The sequence below is a fragment of the Parambassis ranga genome, chromosome 13, assembly GCF_900634625.1.
Source record: "Parambassis ranga chromosome 13, fParRan2.1, whole genome shotgun sequence".
Lineage (NCBI taxonomy): Eukaryota > Metazoa > Chordata > Actinopteri > Ambassidae > Parambassis > Parambassis ranga.
The window spans coordinates 23,438,856-23,464,579 of record NC_041033.1 but is presented as its reverse complement, the minus strand read 5'-3'; the positions used below and the strand labels follow the sequence as shown (position 1 = coordinate 23,464,579).

General features: G+C 47.0%; 1 protein-coding gene across 1 annotated transcript in view; it reads right to left on the bottom strand.

Annotated features, from left to right (window-relative positions):
• LOC114444887 (uncharacterized) overlaps positions 1-25,724 on the bottom strand; it is a 110,986-nt gene that overhangs the window by 76,794 nt on the left and 8,468 nt on the right. Inside the window, exons 5-11 of the mRNA XM_028419772.1 lie at positions 25,175-25,282; positions 22,687-23,013; positions 6,880-7,203; positions 6,441-6,764; positions 5,832-6,155; positions 5,393-5,716; positions 4,863-5,189 (exon numbers count right to left, since the gene is read on the bottom strand). Of these exons, the coding sequence (XP_028275573.1) occupies positions 4,863-5,189; positions 5,393-5,716; positions 5,832-6,155; positions 6,441-6,764; positions 6,880-7,203; positions 22,687-23,013; positions 25,175-25,282 (2,058 nt within the window). The remainder of the gene's footprint in view (positions 1-4,862; positions 5,190-5,392; positions 5,717-5,831; positions 6,156-6,440; positions 6,765-6,879; positions 7,204-22,686; positions 23,014-25,174; positions 25,283-25,724) is intronic.

Genomic DNA, 25,724 nt, shown 5'->3' with positions numbered 1-25,724 from the left:
GGTGCTGGATGGCGCCCCAACCGGGGACTCTGTCATCTTGCTGGGAGACTTCAACGCCCACGTGGGCAGTGACAGTAACACCTGGAGAGGCGTGATTGGGAGGAACGGCCTCCCCGATCTGAACCCGAGTGGTGTTTTGTTATTGGACTTCTGTGCTGGGCATGGTTTGTCCATAACGAACACCATGTTCGAGCACAAGGTTGTCCATCGGTCAGTGTTAATTTTGTTGACGAATCATTTTCGTCATAGTTTTCGTTAACGACCTTTTTTTGCTGATAAAAATGAGACGATAACTAAATAAAAACACACGGTGCCAAAAACGAAGACGAAATGGATTGACACTTTCGTCAACGAATAAAAACGAGACGAATTTATTGATGGAGACGAGATCCAATCAGAGCAAATTTTGTTTGTGGAAAGGGAGGGTCGAATCAGGAGACGGCGGCAGAGAGCCAATCAGAAGTGATCTCTCTGCATAAGGACGTTGCCCCGCGATGCTGGAAGAAGGCGTCCTCATGCATGGTCACACAAAACAGGAGAACAGACACACGGACACGACACTGACAGTCTATCAGCGGTAAAAACACAACAAACCTGAAGCGACGTTTGCAGACGAGTCGTCTTAACTTCCGTTCAAAGATACACGTGACAAAATCTATAAATGAAGACACCGCTGCTGATGGTTTTACAGCATGCGCACTGTTTCTAAGTTGTCACTGAATTATTTTGCTGTAGTTATGGAGTATTCATGAGGAAGGTCATGACTGAACAGTGTATTCAGGGAGAGCAGCTCACTGTTCACTGGTTCTTTTGTGAAAAGGTCATAGCAATTAAATAAAGAGTTTGTTTGTTTCAAATAACACAAGTTAAAGCTGTGCCTGTTTTTATTGCACTTCAAACCTTAAATATTTCATGAAAAAATATATATCATAGAATTTTAGTCGACTAAATCCACGGCAGATTTAGTCGACTAAAATTATTTGATATTTAGTCGACTAAAACTAGACTAAAAGTTAAAAATGTTGATGACTAAAATGTGACTAAAATCAAATGACATTTTAGTCACAAGACTAAAATAAAAACTAAATCTGAAATTGCTGCCAAAATTAACCAGGACACCCTAGGCCGGAGGTCAATGATCGATTTTGTAATCGTGTCATCTGACCTTCGACCTTGTGTTATGGACACTCGGGTGAAGAGAGGGGCTGAACTGTCAACTGATCACTACCTGGTGGTGAGTTGGATCCGTTGGCGGGGGAAGAGGCTGGACAGGCCTGGCAGGCCCAAACGTACTGTGCGGGTCTGTTGGGAGCGTTTGGCCGAACCCTCCGCTAGGGAGATCTTCAACTCCCACCTCCGGGAGAGCTTCACCCAGATTCCGAGGGAGGCTGGAGACATTGAGTCGGAGTGGACCATGTTTTCCACCTCCATTGTCGATGCGGCCGTCCAAAGCTGCGGCCGCAAAGCCTCTGGTGCCTGTCATGGCAGCAATCCCCGGACCCGGTGGTGGACACCAGAGGTCAGGGATGCCGTCAAGCTGAAGGAGGAGTCCTATCGGGCCTGGTTGGCTTGTGGGACTCCTGAAGCAGCTGATAGGTATCGGCAGGCCAAGCGTGCTGCAGCGAGGGCAGTTGTAGAGGCAAAAACTCGGGCCTGGGAGGAGTTCGGGGAGGCCATGGAGGAGGACTATCGGTCAGCCTCAGAGATTCTGGCAAACTGTCCGGCGCCTCAGGAGGGGGAAGCAGTACTCTGCCAACACTGTATTCAGTGGAGGTGGGGAGCTGTTGACCTCGTCTGAGGGGGTGGTTAGACGGTGGAAAGAGTACTTTGAGGGTCTCCTCAATCCCACCAACACGCCTACCGTTATGGAAGCCTGTGCTGGTGGATGAGATTCGCCCTGGGTACCTTAAGTCTCTGGATGTTGTGGGGCTGTCTTGGCTGACACGCCTCTGCAACATCGCATGGCAATCGGGGGCAGTACCGCTGGACTGGCAGACCGGGGTGGTGGTCCCTCTTTTTAAAAAGGGGGACCGAAGGGTGTGCTCCAACTACAGGGGGATCACACTCCTCAGGAACGCTGGACCAGCTCTATACCCTCCGCAGGGTGCTGGAGGGTTTATGGGAGTTCGCCCAACCAGTCCACATGTGTTTTGTGGACTTGGAGAAGGCGTTCGACTGTGTCCCTCGCGGCATCTTGTGGGAGATGCTCTGGGAGTATGGGGTCCGTGGCCCTCTGCTGAGGGCTGTTAGGTCCCTGTATGACCGGTGCAGGAGTTTGGTTCGCATTGTCGGCAGTAAGTCAGGCCTGTTCCCAGTGCATGTTGGACTCCGGCAGGGCTGCCCTTTGTCACCGGTTCTGTTCATAATTTTTATGGACAGAATTTCTAGGCGCAGCGAGGGACCGGAGGGGAACTGGTTCGGGAACCATAGGATTTCATCTCTGCTTTTTGCAGATGATGTTGTCCTGTTGGCTTCATCAAGCTGAGACCTCCAGTGTGCACTGGGACGGTTTGCAGCTGAGTGTGAAGTGGCTGGGATGAGAATCAGCACCATTTATCAGCACCATTTATTTTATAGAGAAAAGTGTCCAAGTCGGGGGGGGGGGGGGGTGGAATTTGCGACTTGGACACTTTTCTCTATAAAATAAATGTAAGACACACAAATAAGTATAACAAAATACATATTTACACATTATGATTACTTCATTTCTTATTGTCATTATATATATTATTTTTCAGATGGTTCCAGATGGTGGTCAGCCCCCCCTATCTGTCAACCCTAGTGACGTCCATGGTTCCTACCCTCACCTATGGTCATGAGCTTTGGGTAGTGCCCGAAAGAATGAGATCGCGAATAAGGGTGGCCGAAATGAGTTTCCTTCTAAGGGTGGCTGGGCGCTCCCTTAGAGATAGGGTGAGAAGCTCAGTCACCCGAGAGGAGCTCGGAGTAGAGCCGCTGCTCCTCCACATCGAGAGGAGCCAGCTGAGGTGGCTCGGGCATCTGGTTCGGATGCCTCCTGGACGCCTCCTGGACGCCTCCCTGGGGAGGTGTTCTGGGCATGTCCCACTGGGAGGAGGCCCCGGGGAAGACCCAGGACGCAGTGGAGAGACTATGTCTCTCGGCTGGCCTGGGAACGCCTCGGGATTCCCCCAGAGGAGCTGGAGGAAGTGTCTGGTGAGAGGGAAGTCTGGGTGTCCCTGCTTAGACTGCTGCCCCCGCGACCCGGTCCCGGATAAGAGGTTGAAGATGGATGGTTTTTCTGCAGGGATCTGATGCTGCTTCTTCAGATACAGTAGACAAAGCACACTCCAAATTTATTAAATGGCCAATTTTACCTAAAGTTAAAGAAACACACTTTAAAGTCATAAACAAAATGTATCCTGTGGCAGAATTTCTTAAAAAGAGATTTGGGTTTGAAGTGGATCAGTGCTGTTTCTGTGAAGTTGAAAATGAAACCCTAGAACATCTATTTTTTTACTGTCCTATTACACAACGTTTTTGGTCTGACTTAAAAAATTTGATTTCTTTAAAAATCAATGTGCAACTTTTTGAATCATGTCATATTCTTTTTTATATGGATCACCTGCCTCATCCATTTCAGACCCTATAACCCCATCATCCTCCTGTAAATATCAGATCCACTGTGCTGAATGGAGAAAGTGTAAACCTTCCTTTCCTGCTTTCCTGAATGAATTTAAATGTTTTTTTCAGCACTCAAAAAGATGGAAAGCAAATCGGCCAAGAAATGAAGCCTGAACTTCTCCCGTTTTTTGCTCTTCTAATTTCTAATTTCTATAGTATTTGTATCTCACCCTTGCTGCTAGGTTTTTATTTAAAACTAAATGTATCTTCCTTCTCTCTGTTTGTTTGATGAAATCCCTGCTGTTCTGTTGTTCCTGGCATTTATTTTGTATATTGTACCTCATTTCATCTGTATTTGTCGTTGTCCTCTTAAGAGTTTGTATATTTAGTTGCTTAATAAAAAAAAAGTCCATCACTCTGTGACATCACAGCGTGAGGCTCCGCCTCTCTTCATCCATCAACAAACTGATCGAACTGATTGATCAGCCATCAGAGGAGTCGGATCAATGGAGCTGCTTCTGGTCCTGATGTCCTCTGTTTGATCCTGGACCTGGACTCTGTCTGTGGAGGAGACAGAAGACAGTAAGACAGAGACAGAAGACAGAGACAGAGACAGAGACAGAGACAGAGACAGACAGAGACAAAGACAAAGACAAAGACAAAGACAGAGACAGAGACAGAGACAGAGAGAGACAGAGACAGAGACAGACAGACCTTTGACTGTGAGCAGCACTGATTTTCCTCTCAGCTCCTCTCCTCCTCTGGAAACATAACACCGGTATCGTCCACGGTCTCTCTTTGTGGGGTGTCTCAGGGTCAGACTGAGGTCTCCAGTTCTCAGCAGGTCTTCATTCATCTTTGTTCTGTTTCTGTAAACCTGGTCCTGGTCTGCAGGTCGGTCAGAGCCGTTCTCATACAGGTGGACTGTCCTGTATCTGATTCTCCACTTCACTTTAGTGTCTTCAGGCAGGTCAGCTGTGGTTTTAAATGGCAGCTGGACAGACTCCACCCCTGAGTCCACCTCCACCTGGTGGTCTGAGAGACAACAAAGACCAACATGAGCTGCACAGACACACACAGACAAAGACACACACACAGACACACACACACACACACACACACACAGACACACACACACACACTGACATACACACACAGACACACACACACACAAAGACACACACACACAGACAAACACAGACACACACACACACAAAGACACACACACACAGACAAACACAGACACACACACACACACAGACACACACACACACACTGACCTCTGACTTTGAGCTCCACTTGTTTCTTCATCAGGATGTCTCCTTCCTTGTTGTAGACGGTGCAGGTGTAGGTGGTGTTGTCTCCATCTGTGGGGTGTCTCAGGGTCAGACTGAGGTCTCCAGTCCTCAGCAGGTCTTCATTCATCTTTGTTCTGTTTCTGTAAACCTGGTCCTGGTCTGCAGGTCGGTCAGAGCCGTTCTCATACACGTGGACTGTCCTGTAGTATCTGACCCTCCACTCCACTTTAGTGTCTTCAGGCAGGTCAGCTGTGGTTTTAAATGGCAGCTGGACAGACTCCACCCCTGAGTCCACCTCCACCTGGGGGACTGAGAGACAACAAAGACCAACATGAGCTGCACAGACACAGACACACACAGACACACACAGACACAGACACACACACACACACAGACACACACACACACACACACAGACACACACACACAGACACACACAGACATACAGACACACACACACACACACACACAGACACACACACACACACACACACACACACACACACACTGACCTCTGACTTTGAGCTCCACTTGTTTCTTCATCAGGATGTCTCCCTCCTTGTTGTAGACGGTGCAGGTGTAGGTGTTGTTGTCTCCATCTGTGGGGTGTCTCAGGGTCAGGCTGAGGTCTCCAGTTCTCAGCAGGTCTTCATTCATCTTTGTTCTGTTTCTGTAAACCTGGTCCTGGTCTGCAGGTCGGTCAGAGCCGTTCTCATACACGTGGACTGTCCTGTCTCTGTCCCTCCACTCCACTTTAGTGTCTTCAGGCAGGTCAGCTGTGGTTTTAAATGGCAGCTGGACAGACTCCACCCCTGAGTCCACCTCCACCTGGTGGACTGAGAGACAACAAAGACCAACATAAGCTGCACAGACACAGACACACACACACAGACACACACACACAGACACACACAGACATACAGACACACACACAGACACACACACACTGACCTCTGACATTGAGCTTCACTTGTTTCTTCATCAGGATGTCTCCCTCCTTGCTGTAGACGGTGCAGGTGTAGGTGTTGTTGTCTCCATCTGTGGGGTGTCTCAGGGTCAGACTGAGGTCTCCAGTTCTCAGCAGGTCTTCATTCATCTTTGTTCTGTTTCTGTAAACCTGGTCCTGGTCTGCAGGTCGGTCAGAGCCGTTCTCATACACGTGGACTGTCCTGTATCTGTCCCTCCACTCCACTTTAGTGTCTTCAGGCAGGTCAGCTGTGGTTTTAAATGGCAGCTGGACAGACTCCACCCCTGAGTCCACCTCCACCTGATGGACTGAGAGACAACAAAGACCAACATGAGCTGCACAGACACACACAGACACACAGGCACAGACACACACACACACACAGACACACACACACAGACACACACACACACAGACACACACACACACACACACACACACACACAGGCACAGACACACAGACACACACACACAGACACACACACACACACAGACACACACACACAGGCACAGACACACACAGACACACAGACACACACACACACAGACACACACACACAGACACACACACACACACAGACACACACACTGACCTCTGACTTTGAGCTTCACTTGTTTCTTCATCAGGATGTCTCCCTCCTTGTTGTAGACGGTGCAGGTGTAGGTGCAGTTGTCTCCATCTGTGGGGTGTCTCAGGGTCAGACTGAGGTCTCCAGTTCTCAGCAGGTCTTCATTCATCTTTGTTCTGTTTCTGTAAACCTGGTCCTGGTCTGCAGGTCGGTCAGAGCCGTTCTCATACACGTGGACTGTCCTGTCTCTGTCCCTCCACTCCACTTTAGTGTCTTCAGGCAGGTCAGCTGTGGTTTTAAATGGCAGCTGGACAGACTCCACCCCTGAGTCCACCTCCACCTGGTGGACTGAGAGACAACAAAGACCAACATAAGCTGCACAGACACAGACACACACACACAGACACACACACACAGACACACACAGACATACAGACACACACACAGACACACACACACTGACCTCTGACATTGAGCTTCACTTGTTTCTTCATCAGGATGTCTCCCTCCTTGCTGTAGACGGTGCAGGTGTAGGTGTTGTTGTCTCCATCTGTGGGGTGTCTCAGGGTCAGACTGAGGTCTCCAGTTCTCAGCAGGTCTTCATTCATCTTTGTTCTGTTTCTGTAAACCTGGTCCTGGTCTGCAGGTCGGTCAGAGCCGTTCTCATACACGTGGACTGTCCTGTATCTGTCCCTCCACTCCACTTTAGTGTCTTCAGGCAGGTCAGCTGTGGTTTTAAATGGCAGCTGGACAGACTCCACCCCTGAGTCCACCTCCACCTGATGGACTGAGAGACAACAAAGACCAACATGAGCTGCACAGACACACACAGACACACAGGCACAGACACACACACACACACAGACACACACACACAGACACACACACACACAGACACACACACACACACACACACACACACACAGGCACAGACACACAGACACACACACACAGACACACACACACACACAGACACACACACACAGGCACAGACACACACAGACACACAGACACACACACACACAGACACACACACACAGACACACACACACACACAGACACACACACTGACCTCTGACTTTGAGCTTCACTTGTTTCTTCATCAGGATGTCTCCCTCCTTGTTGTAGACGGTGCAGGTGTAGGTGCAGTTGTCTCCATCTGTGGGGTGTCTCAGGGTCAGACTGAGGTCTCCAGTTCTCAGCAGGTCTTCATTCATCTTTGTTCTGTTTCTGTAAACCTGGTCCTGGTCTGCAGGTCGGTCAGAGCCGTTCTCATACACGTGGACTGTCCTGTCTCTGAACCAGTCTCTGTCCCTCCACTCCACTTTAGTGTCTTCAGGCAGGTCAGCTGTGGTTTTTAATGACAGCTGGACAGACTCCACCTCTGAGTCCACCTCCACCTGGTGGACTGAGAGACAACAAAGACCAACATGAGCTGCACAGACAGACACACACAGACACACACACACACACACACACAGACATACACAGACACATACACACACAGACATACACAGACACACACAGACACACACAGACACACACACCCAGACACACACACACAGACAAACACAGACACACAGACACACACACAGACAAACACAGACACACACACACACACACACAGACACACACACACACAGACACAGACACACACTGACCTCTGACTTTGAGCTCCACTCGTTTCTTCATCAGGATGTCTCCCTCCTTGTTGTAGACGGTGCAGGTGTAGGTGCGGTTGTCCCAGTCTGTGGGGTGTCTCAGGGTCAGACTGAGGTCTCCAGTTCTCAGCAGGTCTTCATTCATCTTTGTTCTGTTTCTGTAAACCTGGTGCTGGTCTGCAGGTCGGTCAGAGCCGTTCTCATACACGTGGACTGTCCTGTCTCTGTCCCTCCACTCCACTTTAGTGTCTTCAGGCAGGTCAGCTGTGGTTTTAAATGGCAGCTGGACAGACTCCACCCCTGAGTCCACCTCCACCTGGTGGACTGAGAGACAACAAAGACCAACATGAGCTGCACTGACACACACACACACACACACCCAGACACACACACAGACACATAGACACACACACAGACACACACACACACACACACACACACAGACACACAGACACACACACACACAGAGACACACACTGACCTCTGACTTTGAGCTTCACTTGTTTCTCCATCAGGATGTCTCCCTCCTTGTTGTAGACGGTGCAGGTGTAGGTGTCGTTGTCTCCATCTGTGGGGTGTCTCAGGGTCAGACTGAGGTCTCCAGTTCTCAGCAGGTCTTCATTCATCTTTGTTCTGTTTCTGTAAACCTGGTCCTGGTCTGCAGGTCGGTCAGAGCCGTTCTCATACACGTGGACTGTCCTGGCTCTGTCCCTCCACTCCACTTTAGTGTGTTCAGGCAGGTCAGCTGTGGTTTTAATGGCAGCTGGACAGACTCCACCCCTGAGTCCACCTCCACCTGGGGGACTGAGAGACAACAAAGACCAACATGAGCTGCACAGACAGCAGCAGCAGCACTGAGCACATGTTCTGTGACTGTATGAAATATTAGCAGTGAAAACATGTTGGACTGGTTCCAGTCTGAAATATGTCCCATTGATCCATTGGACAGAGACACAGCTGTCTGTGGCCCAATCAGCTTAAAGGACATTTACAGACAGACTAAGTCCTCCTGGTAGGTCCCTCTGGTATGAGCAGAGACTGAATGTTCCACAAACATCAACAGACAGTGAAGAACAGACAGAAGTGGGAGGTTGGAGATGGGTCTGTACTTTGATCAGATGTGGGCTCAAGAGAAGGTTTTTAAGTAAAGGTCTGATCACAGTGTTACAGGTCCCAGAGTTGAGACCTGTATAACAAATATACCTGTATAAAGCAGGTGAAACCAAAGCAATTAGGACACGTCTGTCACGTTCATCCCCATTTTGCATCCGAGGTAGATTTCATCATCATCAACATCAATCCTGAACCTCCAACATAACACTCAGTTTCATTACTTCACCCCAACAATTACTTTTATACAGCCAGTTAAACCAATTTTCCAATACATTCACACTCCCTTTTACACTCACATTTCCATATTATCTGACTCAATGTACACTGCACACATAAACACATAGACTATTTGTCTATACCTTCCATGCAATTAACGTGCATCATTTCTTTCAGTGTTTGACTGTTCAACAAACTCAGCATTAAGACTAAATGATATCTGCTGTATTAAAAGTTGGCCCTCTGTAAAAATACAGGTGAGTGAAGTGACTTACTTTGTATGTATTACTTTATCAATTTTACAACAGATTTTACCAAGATTAACTTAACACAACAACAACATTTGACTCATTAACTATAATCCCAGCTGTCTGGTATCACCCTTATTAATGCATAATACATTTCCCCAAGATACTAATAAAGTGCTTAATAACATTAATACAGTGTGAGAACCTCCGTTTACATTGTCATGCCTTCACCTAGTGTGGGAGCTGGGCGGAGGGGTCAGTAAATCACCGCGATATTCACGTAACTTTCCCCACTCATTTAACTACAGAAAAGTTACAGAAACTCCTTTAAATGACTTAAAAGTGATCAGGATATAACCCGACCTGTTCTTGGATTTGATACTGCACAGTTTACTAACCTGTATAAAGCAGGTGAAACCAAAGCAATTAGGACACGTCTGTCACGTTCATCCCCATTTTGCATCTGAGGTGGGGGATGGAAGACGTGCCCCAAGCGGCCCTCCCCGCAGCAACCCGAACCATAACAAACGTTCCGCCTGGGTTGTTGTTCATAATTAATAAAATAAACAAACTCAAGGAGTGACACCACATCCCATCATACAACCACCTAAATGTGATCACACCAGTTTAGGGGTGCCACATGCTCCCCGACAACAAAAGTGGCTCCCGACACTTAACAGAATCACCTCTCCTCTTCCCACCACTGTCCCCAGTAATCAGAATTTAGAACATAACAATTTCTCTTAACACTATGACTCTTGACTGAAATGTTAGATCTACAAACCTCCTACTCTGAATTTCACAAGCACTCAATAACTCTGGACTGGGCAGACCCAAGGCAGACAGGGAAACAGGGATGCATACTGAAAGGAGGGTGTGTACGACTGCCAAGGATCAAATTGGGTGCAAGGCCCAAGGTAGGTATGAACTACATTTAAACTGGGTCTAGGCTGACATGTTGGATGCCCCAGAGATGGGTATGTGAACACTTGAGGTGGTCGCCTTTCCCTGGTGGACCGCCTCACCGGAACTGGGGAACTAGGCACTGTTGTCTCCTCAAGGTTTATGTTTGGAGACATTCCCTGTGCTCTACCACTCTGGAGTGTCTCTGACATTGCCCCTTCATTGAGCGACACTGACCCCCCCTGATGACTATCTCCCAGTTCTATTTCGTTTTGCTGTGCACATCGACTTGGATTCCCCTCCTGATCTACATCCCCTTGTGACTCAGGGTCATATTCAGACCAATCCCCAGCCAGATGTGGAGTCTGTTTGAGTGGTGCCACTGGTGTTGATTCCTTTGGGACCCGGACTGGTCTCACAGGAATTTGGATAGACACTTCGTGTGAGGTTTGTGGAGTGGTTACTCGTGTTTCATTACTATGGCAGACGTCACGTCTTTCACAGTTAGTATCTCTTCCTAACTCAGCTTTGCTCACTGGGCGCCTTAACCAATAACCACTTCCTGAGTCATCATCGGAGTCAGACGCCTCTGCGCTCCGAGTCTGGTCCAGTTCCTTCCTCTCTTTCCTCCGACCCTTGTCTTGCTTCTGGGTCACACAGGGTGTGGTTTTGGCTGGCTCTGGTGGGTACTCCACTGGTAGGTTGTTAACTTGCAACAAGAGGTTCCTATGCAGAGTCCGCATCCTTCCTTTGTCATTATTCTCTGGTTGGACAACGTACACTGGGTTATCTGAGATCTGTTCCTTGACCACATATATCTGTTTTTCCCAGTACAACCTCAGTTTCCCAGGCCCCCCTCGCTCACTCAAGTTCCTGACTAACACTCGATCTCCTGGTCTGAGGATCACACCCCTCACCTTCTGATCATAATAAGACTTGCCCTTTTTAGAAGATGACAGACTATTTTGACTGGCAATCCGATATGCCTCTGCCATTCGTTTGCGCCACTTCTCGGCATACCCTCTAGGTGTTTCTGGGTCAGTCTTTGTTGTCAAACCAAACAGCAGATCAACTGGAAGGCGAGGGTGTCAGCCGTACAGCAAGAAATGCGGTGAGTAACCAGTGGCCTCATGGCGAATACAGTTATATGCGTGTATAACCTGTGGGAGGTGTTCCTTCCACGCCTGTTTTGCTTTGTCACTCAGTGTCCGCAACATTTGCAACAACGTTCGATTAAATCTCTCGGCAGGGTTACATTGGGGATGGTACGGGGATGTTCGAGAATGGCCTACCCCCGAGAGGTGGCCAAGAGTCCGGAAGAGATCGTTCTCAAACTCCCGTCCTTGGTCATGGTGGAGTCTGTTTGGAAACCCGAAACGCGGCACAAAGTCATTATAAATCCGCTCTGCTGCTGTACGCCCGGATTTATTTTTAGTTGGATAGGCCTGCGCGAACCTTGTAAAATGGTCGACCACCACCAAGATGTACTCAAACCCCCCCTTACTCCTTTCCAGGTGTAAGTAATCAATGCAAACCAGGTCCAGGGGTGAGTTAGAAGTGAGACTGCTCATGGGTGCCCTTACATGCACCGTGGGTTTCTTTTGTTTGATGCAATGGCATTTCTTGGTTACATAATCCTCAATATACCTTTTCATGTAAGGCCAGTAAAACCTCTCTCTTACCAGGTGAAGCACTCTTTCTGTTCCCACATGCCCCATGTTGTCATGGAGATGCTTCAAGACAACAGGCTGATATTTAGCTGGAAGGACGAGCTGCTTCCTTTCTGGAGTCCTTCGGTACAGGATGCCATCCTCAAGGGAAAGTCGATCCCACTCATGGAGCAGCTTACGAGCATCCCCTTTTACTAATCGTCTGGCTTCATCAGTGAGCTTGTCGCTGACCCCTTTGATCTTTGTGATCTCCCCAATGGTGAAGTCGTCTTGTTGAGCCTGAACTAGTTCATCATGGCTTATCTCTGATAAAGGGGTGCAGCACTCTGGGGTGGCATCACCCGAACCAGCAAACAGAGCAGCCACCCAGGCCACATCTTTTCTCTGAGCTAGTTTGCATCCCTGCCATGTTGTATTCACAGCCTCTTGGGACAACTCTTCAGTGCACAGTGACACATACAGTAGCTATCAATGTCAAGGGGGACACGGGACAGAGTGTCTGCGTCAATGTTCACTTTCCCAGGTCTATACTTGATGGAAAAATGAAAGTCAGACAACTCGCCTACCCAGCGGTGTCCAACTGCACTGAGTTTTGCTGTGCTCATGATATAAGTCAGTGGATTGTTGTCGGTAAAGATTGTGAAGTGAGGGGCGTAGAAGAGGTAGTCCCTGAACTTCTCGCACACTGCCCACTTTAGAGCCAGAAACTCCAACTTTCCACTGTGCAGGTGATAGTTTTTCTCTGCGGGTGTCAGGGTCCTGGACCCATACCCAATGACCCGTAACTTCCCACCCTGTTGCTGGTAGAGCACAGCACCGAGACCTTGCTCTGAAGCATCCGTCAGAGCAAAGGCAGGTCAAAGTCCGGATATGCTAGAACTGGTGGGTGGGTTAGCATATCGATTAGCCGTTCAAGAACACTCTGTTGCTCTACAGCCCACTCTATTGGTGTTTTGGATGATAGTTGTGGCCCTTTGCTTTTACTCAAGTGACAGTAGGTCCGTGAGGTGGAGTCTCTCCCCTGCAATAGTCTGTAGAGTGGCTGTGCGATCCTGGAGAAATCCTGGATATAGGATCGATAGTAGCTCAGGAAGACAAGTATCCTTCTCAGGTCCCCCACAGTCTGAGGTGCCTTGGCTTTCAAAGCCAGCACAGCTTCCAAGTCTTTTGGATCCACCCGGACACCTTCTGCTGAGACAAGATGACCGACATAACGAACCTCAGCTTTGAATATCTCACATTTCTCTGGTCGGAGTTTAACTCCCTGATGTCGGAGAGCATGACCCTCAAAGGATGGTGAGTAGCAGAGGATGTCATCGAGGTAGGGAATGCAACACTCATCCCTCAGGGGTGCCAGTGTCTCCTCCATACATCTCTGGAATGCTGCAGGGGCATTTGTTAGTCCGAACGGGATTCTAACCCACTCAAACAAACCCCAGGGTGTGGTGAAAGCAGTGACATGGCGTGAGCTCTCAGCCACAAACCCCTGGTGGTATGCTTTCCCCTGGTCCAGAATGCTGAACCATGAGTAACCCCCCAGATTGTCCAGGAGGTCCCTTATACGAGGTAGTGGGTGCCTGTCGGGCACCGTTTTCTGATTTAGCAGCCTATAATCTATGCAGAGGCGCAGCGTGCCATCCTTCTTCCACACGCACACAATCGGAGCAGCATATGAGGATCTTGACCGGACAATCCATCCCTTCACCAGTAGGTCCTGAACATATTCTTTTACTTCCTTTAGCAGTGGTTTTGGGATCGAGGAATACGCTCTCTGCACGGGAACGTTATCTTTCAGATTTATCACCATCTCTAAACTCGGGATGCAGCCAATGTCACCCCCACCTCTGGCGAAGGCTTGGGACTCCTCATACAACATTGCCTTTACAACTTCCTGTTGTTCGTCATTCAGGTGACTCATGTCAACTGGCGGATGCCATAGGGAGGTGACTGTCTCAGGAGGCTGGGCGTCAGCCTGGTGGCCTCTCGTGGGTGCATGTTCATCAAGAGGTTCGGGCCCTACAACTCCTTCCACCTGTTGTACGCTGCCCAGCAATGTCTTCCGGAGAAGTGTGACATCATGTTTAGTGTTATTACCCACAGGGATTGTAACATATGGCTTTCCAACATCCTGAATCTGAATCAGACCCATGCCTAGGTCCAGCTGCTCAAGGGGCTGGCTGCCCTCGACAGCCTCAAACAACACCAATGGGTGACACCGGTCCATGGTGGGCGGGACCCGGCACTTCACCCAGGCAACCTGACCAGCAGGAATAACTATCTCTCTGCCACCTGTTCTTATCCGCCCTGTGGGGACACTGGGTTCTGCTGTCTGGATGAACTGTACAATGGTTTCTGCCTTTTCTGCAGAAATGCTGATCGCATGATGAAGTAAAGTGACCAGGGTTGGCACCAACTGTTCTGGCTGTCCCTCAACCAGTTGCTCTAAGACATTGAACCCAATCAAAGGCTTCTCCATCGGAAGATTCCCAACTAAAACAGGCACGCTAACCGACAGGTTGGGATCCTCAGTTCCAGGTAGGTTGATTGTTAAAGGGAGCCAGCCATCAAATGGGATGGGCTCACCGTTAACTGCATACACCCTCATCTCTTCCATTTCCTCAATAATCTCTGACAATGGCCTGATGTCATGGTCGGGCAAATATCTGTCTTTCCAGGCTCTGCTGATGATGCTGACCTGAGCTCCTGTGTCCAGCAGTGCGGTCACCGCCAACCCACTTAGGTTGCACTGAATCAGGGCCTTTCTTCCTATTAACTTAGCAATAGCACCCCTCTTTGTGCTGCACAGCCCTGAGTTAAACTCGGCCGGTCCCGAGCTAATTGTTTCAGAGGCTGAGGACAGTTGAGTTCTTGCAGCATTGGAATGTTCAGTTTGGGGCCTTCCCTCGGCTCCGATCACTGGGTGCCCCGCTGCAGTGACCGGTCCAAGTTTCCCTGATTCTTCTGTCCCTTTAAGCAGCCTAACGCCCTGTGGCCTTCCTCCCCACATACAAAACAATGGGTACAATTAGGTCGATTCTGCTCAACACACTGGGGACACCCATAAGGTCTGCCCTTTCTAGTCATGGTCTTCCTTGGGGAATACAGACTCTCGGGTTCTGACTGCCTTTGAAAACTTGTTTGTTTTCTCATTGTCTCGATAATGTTCGCCAGCTCATCTACTTTAGCTGTGAGTTCTTTAATTGGGTCTGTTTTGGGCTTAAGTGCCAAGGACTCCTGTCTTTTGTGGGCTGCTGAGGCAGTTGTGGGATCTAGCTGAGCACTGTGAGCGCTAGATGTAGCCATGCGACGAGAAGAGCCTATACTCTTTTGTCTCTCACTCTCCTCACTGGTGATTCTCATCACCTGCCGTAGTATTACTTCATCAGTCACATCACTACTGGAGAGGAGAGGCTTTAATTCTCGCCGTATATCACTGTGCTTGTACCCCAGTCCCTGGTAAACTGTATGCAGAAAAACATCTTGCACTGTAGCTGGACTATATTTAATGCCTGCATCTGTAAGTTTACAGGTGAACAGTACCCGCTGCTTTAATCCTATCACGCGATAAAGAAATTGTTGTGGTGTCTCACTCTCCTCCTGCCTGGCGCACATTAACTCCTGAAACAACTCTGTACTGTTTTTCTCCCGCAAGTGAGCCTGCAGAAACCCCTTCAGCTCCATCACAGTCAAGTCATCTTTATTAATGAGCATATCCTTAAAAGTACCAGGTTTAATTATCCTGATAACACCACGGACAATCTCTGTGTCAGGAAATCCCTCCTTGACTCCCTCATCCATCTGTCTAACAATATTGTTATAAGTGATGTCTGATGAGTGGTCACCCACCTGACCTCCTTGCACCTTAAACTCTTTCCTTTGGATGTAGGAGAGATCTCTTAAGGAGATCATTCCCTCATGGGAAGACGAAGCAGAGGACAATCGCTGGGCATTGTGGTGGGTCACGCCACTAAAGAACTCTCTGGTTTGTGCTAGTGACTTTGTAGAATGTTCTGCACTTTGCCCTGTTTTAGATGGCAGGATACGTTCCCTAAGCTTCCTGCCAAGCTCCTCATAACTAGAGAGCATCTCTTTTAGCTCAGGTGCTAGTGATTCAGCTGTAATATTAGCAGGGCTGGCTAACACCACATTCTCTCCTCCAGCAGACAAAGCATTGGTATGAATCTTATTGTCATCTACACTTCTCGCTACTGCTTGTGTAACAGTGTCATCTGTCCTGCGTTCAATAACATGGTAAGGTGACATTGTAACATCAACATCTGTGGGATGGATGGCCTGTGACATTTGTGTGGTGCGTGATTCTACTTCACCTTCAACATCAAGTGGACACATCACCTCTCGTCCCTTAATAACAGCATCAATTGAGTCCTTTAAAACAAGCAGTTCCACCATCCCGCTGTCTTCTAGCTCCATCAGCTGCCCGCTGTACATGAACGAGCTGACGTGTTCAAAACAGCCTTCAAAGTCCCCCTCGGTAAGCTCCGGCAGATCCCGGTCTGATGCTGATCCAACACTCCTTGCGATCTGGAAGAGTTCTTTGGCAGACAGGTTTAGCAGACTCTTCCTGATGTCCCACACCAGGCGTTTCCGCTCTGCATCCGACATGGCAACAGCAGCTCCTCCACACTCTCGCACTCAGCAGCTCAGCTCAGCAACGGACCTCCCAGCTTCTGCTCACAGCTCTCTGTCTCTGGTATAAGCCCCAGATGTCTTCACTGGATCAGCTCCAAACCACAAAGGTGGTGCCGATCCCGGACGAGCCCCCAAGATTTGTTACAGGTCCCAGAGTTGAGACCTGTATAACAAATATACCTGTATAAAGCAGGTGAAACCAAAGCAATTAGGACACGTCTGTCACGTTCATCCCCATTTTGCATCCGAGGTAGATTTATTTAACATCAATCCTGAACCTCCAACATAACACACAGTTTCATTACTTCACCCCAACAATTACTTTTATACAGCCAGTTAAACCAATTTTCCAATACATTTACACTCCCTTTTACATTCACATTTCCATATTATCTGACTCAATGTACACTGCACACATAAACACATAGACTATTTGTCTATACCTTCCATGCAATTAACGTGCATCATTTCTTTCAGTGTTTGACTGTTCAACAAACTCAGCATTAAGACTAAATGATATCTGCTGTATTAAAAGTTGGCCCTCTGTAAAAATACAGGTGAGTGAAGTGACTTACTTTGTATGTATTACTTTATCAATTTTACAACAGATTTTACCAAGATTAACTTAACACAACAACAACATTTGACTCATTAACTATAATCCCAGCTGTCTGGTATCACCCTTATTAATGCATAATACATTTCCCCAAGATACTAATAAAGTGCTTAATAACATTAATACAGTGTGAGAACCTCCGTTTACATTGTCATGCCTTCACCTAGTGTGGGAGCTGGGGGGAGGGGTCAGTAAATCACCGCGATATTCACGTAACTTTCCCCACTCATTTAACTACAGAAAAGTTACAGAAACTCCTTTAAATGACTTAAAAGTGATCAGGATATAACCCGACCTGTTCTTGGATTTGATACTGCACAGTTTACTAACCTGTATAAAGCAGGTGAAACCAAAGCAATTAGGACACGTCTGTCACGTTCATCCCCATTTTGCATCTGAGGTGGGGGATGGAAGACGTGCCCCAAGCGGCCCTCCCCGCAGCAACCCGAACCATAACAAACGTTCCGCCTGGGTTGTTGTTCATTTAATTAATAAAATAAACAAACTCAAGGAGTGACACCACATCCCATCATACAACCACCTAAATGTGATCACACCAGTTTAGGGGTGCCACAACAGCACCCTCAGAGACCTGTGGGACATGTCCTGCTGCTGGACACAAGCTGATCTTTTTGTTTTTTATTAATCTTTTTTCTGCAAAGTAAATCTGTGAGGGCAACACAAAAGTACAGCACCACAACACATAGGCAACAAAATACATAGATATAATGTCCTGTCAGGCTTTATTAGGGGTGGGGCGGTTCAGGAAAAGAATCCGAACCATTCAGTACACGTGTTCTGTTCGGTTCTGGACATGCGCATCAAGTAATGCAGGGAGGGACAAGTGTTGGTAACTCTGCGTCTCTCTCACTACATTTGGTGACTTTTTAAACTTTAATCTGAAGCAACTAGTGACTCTCTCTGGAGACGTTTGGAGACTGAGGTGAAATCATTCTGCAGTCAGCTACTGTCCTCGACAAGCAGCGGCTGTGAGCTCCTCCCCCGCCTCAAAACTCTCACAGCCGGTCAGTCTCTGTAGCTTCATGCAGCAGGTTCAGCTGCAGCAGAGCAGAGACCCACAGCACTCTGCGTTAAATCGTGCACAAAGCTGCTGCTGGTCCCGTCAGTGCTCACAGAGCGGGATGTAAATAATATATTTCAATGGCAAAAATAAAAAGAAAACATGGACCGTTAGCTTAGCCTAGGGTAGTCATAGAGTTCAGTCCAACTAGCATGTGGTTCTCTGTCAGATGGTGGGAGTATGTGCACATGTGTCTGTGTGTGTTTATGAACGCACAACCATGCAGACAGAAATGACAGGCTGCAGATAAGATCAAGAACATGAGCTGTTCAGTTTGTTTAATAAAGAACCAGGTGCAGACCTGTTCTATAGGAAAGGTTCTTAAATGGCTTCTGTTAGGATCTGGAGCTATATAGAAATTAACAAGAAATGAAACTGACCTGATATAATGATGGAAACACTGACCTGATTCTTAAATATGTTGAATGTTGGACAAACAGGATATTTTATATTTTGTATATTTTGTGCTCATCTGGTATTTGTTAAAAGTAGAAAAAACCTCAACACTGTGACCTGAACCAAACCGTGACCTCAGAACCATGATACGAACTGAACTAGTCTATATGTCTACATTCTTTTTCCAGGCCAAGTCCATAAGCCCTGACCTCAACCTACAGGATGCAGTGGCACCCACATGGTCCAGAACCAGATCCCAGGTCCGGTAGAATAAAAAGAGTTGATCCTTCAATGCTGCAGAAAAGGCTTTGAAAGGAACAATGCTCCTCACAGTTTGTTGCCATTGATTAAGAGCAGGAATGTTGTCAGAGATCCATAGGTCCAGAACGTGGAAGAGGTCCATACTGTGAAAGTCAGCAGGTGACTCATCATAAAGTCCCAGTAAGCAGGTCCTTGCACCCAGATGTAGAGGTTGCTACAAAATGACATTAAAACTGAGGACCGGCAACACAGGCCATCCAGTCCTCAGGCTCGACTGCACCTGACTGGGATCTGGGACCCATCTGGTTTTATCTACATTGAGATTAGAGTCCACAGTCCCTTTCACTGGGCAAAGAGAGAAAACTGTATCTTAACCTGGGTCTTTTTACACCATATAAATGATATAACAGACTTTGATTGTGCAAAAACTTCTTTGAAACCATAACTGGAAACATCTGCAGGAGATAAAGGAGACGTGGATACGACCCAGGAGAGACGAAGGTGGACCACACCACCATCAGGATCCTGATGTATAGTTTGCAGGAGAGGGGCAAAATGTGATTTGTAGAAATCTTTTAAACATGGTGAAACTTTTATACCTAGATACAGGACTCCTGCTGGTGAGCAGCCAAAAGGCTGTGAGATATTTGGATGTAATGTTTGTGAGGAGCAAAGAAAATGTATTTTATAACCAGACAAAGAGCCAGAATTATTTATTGTACTGGAACGTGCAGGGGAGGTCACAAAAATCCAAACATCATCCGCATACAGCCAGACTTTATGCTCATGATCATTTAAGAAGATTCCTCTGATATTAGTATCTTGTCTAATGGTGGCAGCTAAGGGCTCCGTAGCTAGTGCAAATAACAGTGGGCTCAATGGGCAGCCCTGCCTAGTACCCGTCCAATGGTAAAAGGACTTGATCTGAGCCCGTTTGTGATCACAGCCGAAAGGTGATGTGCACAAAACTCAAATCCATTTGATAAACATGTCCCCCAGGCCGAACGTTTGGAGCCACTCCAGCCTATCAAACGCTGTCTCTGCATCAAGAGACATAACCGGAGCTTTTTTACTGTATAAAGAGGAATGCTGAATGATATTAAGCAGGCGTCTCATTGTGTGAAGAAGGCCTTCCACCTATAAACCCAGTCTGGTCATTAGCAATGATGGAGGGGAGAATATACCAGAGGCTGGGATCTTGGCAAGAAGCTTCGTCTAAGACAGATATAGGCCAATATGAAGAACACTCCTCCGTGAGTTCCCCTTTTTTAGCATCAGGGAAATATTAGCCTCCATTAAAGATGAAGGCAGAGCCCCGCCGCAAATGATGCCTGCAGCATTTCAAGAAGAGGATTAACCAGCACGTGTTAAACCTTTTGTTATTGGGCAGAAGCTGGATGCAATTCTTAACTTCACTTAAAGTTATTGTTCGCACAGGGCGTCTCTCTGCTCATCTGTAGTTTTGGGTAAATCCATCTTTGTGGAAACATCAAACACGTCTTGCTGTGGAAGTGGATTGAACATGTATAACTGCTTGAACATGTTTTTATTATGGATCTCTCTGTGGTCACAGGTATGCACACCAGGTGAGTCTCTGACATATGAGATATTCTGGGCCCTAGTCCAAAGAAGACTGTGCAGATATGGGTTTGGTTTGTAGCAGGCTCATACATCCTTTGCCTATAAAACACATTTTCATGTTCAGCCCTTTGTGAGTAAGCTCTCTAAGGCTGCCTCAGTCACTTGTGTCTCATTATGAAGTACGTCTGATGGAGACGAGCTGTGTCTGGTCTGAAGCTCGTGCAGTTCTCTGCTGCTCTTTTTAAGCAGTATAGGATATGATCATACCACGGAGATAGGCTTCATGGTATCCCAAAGCAATCCAGGGGACACATCAGGAGTCTTACTCACTTGTAAAAAACTGTCGATTGCACTTCTAGATATTTATCAAACTTGGGGTCGTGATTCAGAAATGTTATATCTCCATGGTCGATGCTGACACATAGGAGTCACATTGGTAAAGGTCAGATGATAGGGCCGTGGTCTGATGTCATAATGTCTCCAATAGAACAACTCTTAATATTAGCTCATGAAATTTAAGGGCAAAACAATTCTACTGCACGTTTTATGTACACCAGTAAAATAAAAGCTTCATCATCAGGATGTAAAACACACCAGGTATCCACTCGATCCAGTTCACTGCAGGTATCCAATACAGCTCTAGCCCTGCTACACAACGGATTTTTACTGAAGGTGATTTATCACTGAAGAAAATTAGCAATTAAAATCCTCAGCTATGACTGTTCTCACCAATCAGCAAACAGAGAAAAGACTGTGAGATTAGATCATTCGGTTGTACTGGGGGAAGTAAATATTTAGGAACGACACCAACTGGCCCTGGACGTGGCCTTTCAACATTACAGATTCCTCAGAGATAGTTTGGACGTCAGACAGAGGTAAGTGCTTATTTAGTAAGATAGCTACACCTCTGCTCTCACAGTGCAGGATGAGCCCAACACCTGCCGACCCAGTCACGCCTCAGCTTTGAGTGCTCGATAGCAGAAAGGTGTGTTTCTTGCACAGGGCTATATGAACATGCTCCTGTTTTAGAAAGCTTAAAGTCTTTTTCCGCTTTATAGGGCTATGTATACCCCCACATTCCAACATGTATGTGCATGTTTTTAAAATGGCTCTATCACCGGCCATTATATGTGAAGAAGACTATCCAGACTATGGATGGATGAGAATGCTGAAAACAACTGGAGCTCTGAAGCCAGACAGAGACACATAAAAAGAAAACTAAAGATTTGCTTTGCTAGCATTTAGAACAAAACTATGTACAAGGAAGAACAAATAAGTACAATGGGGTCAGACTGGTTTGTTACACGCAACAGGGTGTGAGCTAACTCCCCTACTCAAACAGAGGAAGATGCTGAACCAGCTATTAACTCCTTTCCATTTTTAATTGGTAACAAATCTCAGCTGTGGTTAAGAGGACAGGTTAAAGTCAACAACAGAGCAGCAAGCATTCAGCTGCAGGTTGTTAAAAGTTCTATGTTCACTCTCCTCTATCAGTCAAACCTGACACTTGCAGTGACATTCAGAGGTCGTCCATGGTGGCATGTAAGAGACACTCTGGATCTGTGAGGTCTGCCAGGGAGCCTCCTCTGATCCAGGACCTCCTGCTTTAGAGGGGGACAGGATGCAGAGCTGCATGCAGACTCAGTCTTTATCAGACCAGGTTTTCCTAAGAAACCCTTCTCCATAAAGCCCCTGTTGTCTGAAGGACACCACCAGGACACCATAACAGGCAGCACTTCACTACGACTCAGTGTGACCTTTGGTGACCTCTGCTGGTCTCATTACCGCCAGAAACAAACAGTCTGGTTCAAACCCTGTTCTGGTCTCTGGATCAGGTTCTCTTTCAGGATAACTGTCTGAATTTTAGAACTCACCGTTTACATGGAGCTCCACTTGTTTCTTCATCAGGATCTTTCTCCACCTGGTGTAGACGGTGCAGGTGTAGGTGTCTGTGTCTGTCCATGTGGGGTGTCTCAGGGTCAGACTGAGGTCTCCAGTTCTCAGCAGGTCTTCATTCATCTTTGTTCTGTTTCTGTAAACCTGGTTCTGGTCTGCAGGTCGGTCAGAGCCGTTCTCATACACGTGGACCATCCTGTAGTTTCTGTCCCTCCACTCCACTTTCGTGACTTTAAACAGGTGAGCTGTGGTTTTAAATGGCAGCTGGACAGACACCACCCCTGAGTCCACCTCCACCTGGGGGACTGAGAGACAACAAAGACCAGCATGAGCTGTGAATTAAGATATTTTGTATTTTTAAGACCTTTTTCGTACAATGCTCCAAGAGATGTGTGGGACGTGTGTGAGACGGACACTCTCAACCCCTTGATGAAGAACCAAGTTTTAAAAAGCCCAGACAAGCTGTACAGACCTTCCTGGTCCATCCTTCTTGTTGACTTGTGTCTCTCTCTGAGGACTCTCAGCTCCATCAGTGTCTCTGAGGACAGACCAGGTGTCTTCAGGTCACCTGACGTCTGTCTCATCTCTGAGAGATTTTGACTGAGGACAGGGGGCTTTACCTGTTTCACAGTTTGCACCTCCTCATTTGGGACACTGGAGGCAGTGTTGGGGATTACATGTAGCGACGTGACGTACTTGGAATACAAAACATGAGTAACTGTATTCTGTTACAGTTACACTCTAAAGAGATGGTAATCAGAATACAGTTACATTGTTAAAATCAGTGGATTACACGGTACTTTCACGTGTTTATTCACTCTGCTGGATGAAACAAGTCATGTAAAAATCACTGTCTTACAACAAAGATCCTGTCTACAGCAGATGTCTGACTGTTTATCGCTTGTCTCATTGTGTGGTCATATACATGTGTATGATGGTGAATAGTCATTGGAGTGAGAGCTCTTACCGTCAATACAACATCTTTGATCAAAGCTAAAGTTTTTGCTTCATGTCGATAAACTGGACAGAAAGCTGCGGTCTGTTGGAGTGAAAGGGGCACTCCTGAAGACCGTCTATGACTCTGTGGTGGCATCAGTCATCCTGCACGGTGTGGTCTGCTGGAACAGCAGCATCACTGAGAGGGACAGGAAGAAGCTGGACAGAGTCATCAGGAGGTCCAGCTCTGTCCTGGGCTGCTCTCTGGACTCTATTTATATTTTTATCGGTAGTTTGTCTTATCATGTATATAGCTTCTCTTATCTTTTGCTTTCTGTATCTGCAATTTCCCCATTGTGGAACTAGTAAAGGTTTTCTTAATCTTAATCTTAATCTTAATCTTAAAGGTCGGGTAGGAGATTTCATTCTGATGCACTTTTTGTTAAATTAGTGTAACTTCTCTTTACGATCCGATAGCAACCAATTAGTTCGGCAGTTTCTCATTAAACCGAATGTACTACTCTCTTAAACTTGTCTGATATTCGTTTTTTATCACACTGGCAGAGGTATATTTTCTTTGCAAAGTGCTGACACTGTTAATAATATAATTCTTCATTGCACCGACGTGGACAAATGTTTAATGTGTTAAGTGTTGGAATATCCATAGTCTGGAAGAGACCTTGAACTACACCAGTGTTGTTGCTCTGTTTGTATTGGTTAGCTACGGTGTAAACATGTCATTAGCCAATCAGAGATGAGTATCCTAACCTGCCGGATTTTAGAGGGGGACAAAAATGAGTGAGAAGAACGACAGAGAAGAAGGAGAGAATGGATGATGGCGCAGTTGATGAAAGTTATTTCAAGTTAAGTTCTGTATTAAATATTTTTTATTGTTTGATCCTTGATTGATATTTTGTTTAGTCGCTTTAGATGGCAATGTGCATCGTTGTGTTGTAGTACAGGTTACAGTGGGTTAAAAGAGCATGGGAGTTCAGCTCACAATATCAGTATAGCGGTGTAATTTGCTAACTGGGCCTTTTGTTTGAGAATCATATTCCCTGTTTTTGTAAACACATCCTAAATGTACAGTTTGGTAGGCCTCATCAATCCATCTGCCTGTGTTATGCAAGTGTTATTAATGAAAAGGAATGCTGAATAACCTTGTAATTAAATTAGGATGGAGTGATGGAGTGCTACGCGAAGAATATGAATCATCTGAAGCTATAAAACATAAAAACATCAGCCAATCCTCCGGGTGGACCCTGCACGGAGTATTGGCTGGTTGTCACTCTCTTCCTGCTCTGTTCCATAAATAACACAGAGCCTCTCTGGAACTTTGATCAGAAAGAACTGAATTAAAATGGCAGCATGAAGAAGAGAAGCGGTCAGACAGCACAGCTCACACTGCTCAGAGTCCTGCTTCCAGTTTAACAGACGTCTTTGTGAGCCCTGTCCCCTCCACAGTCCAGGAGACTTCTTTGCCCCATGATGTTGCAAAATTCATGACTTGCAATGATTAAAGAGACTCACCTGACATGAAATGGTGCCGGAAATGATATAAGAGACCACCAGAAACAACCAGAGCCAGGATCAGGATCAGGAGACCCAGGAGAAACATGGCCCAGGTTGGAAGCCTTTCTGTGGAGGAACACAAAGAACAACGTGACCTCTGACCTCTGTATACAGCAGGTGTCTCTGTGTCCTCTGTGAGGATGATGAAGTGCATATCAGAGGGAGGAAGGAGCCTCATCCTGACTCAAGGGTCAGCAGCTAACTGCTAACACACATGCAGAGGTATCACCAAAAGTAAACGGACACCATGCACAGAACAGCTCAGTATGGACTCCAGGAGGGAGACAGGAGCCCACCCTGTCCACATCAGGGGTGGTGGTTGAACTTGGAGGGCCTGTCCTGGAAACATAGCTCTCAACCTGTCTTCAGCTTCCTGGTGAACTGTGTCTGCTGTGTGCCTGAGAGGATCCTGACCAGCTGGGTCAGTCTGGTATGAAACTGTCTCGGACCACGAGGACTGCAGCAAAATGACAAAACCCAGCGCATCACAGGGACTCCACTTCCAGAG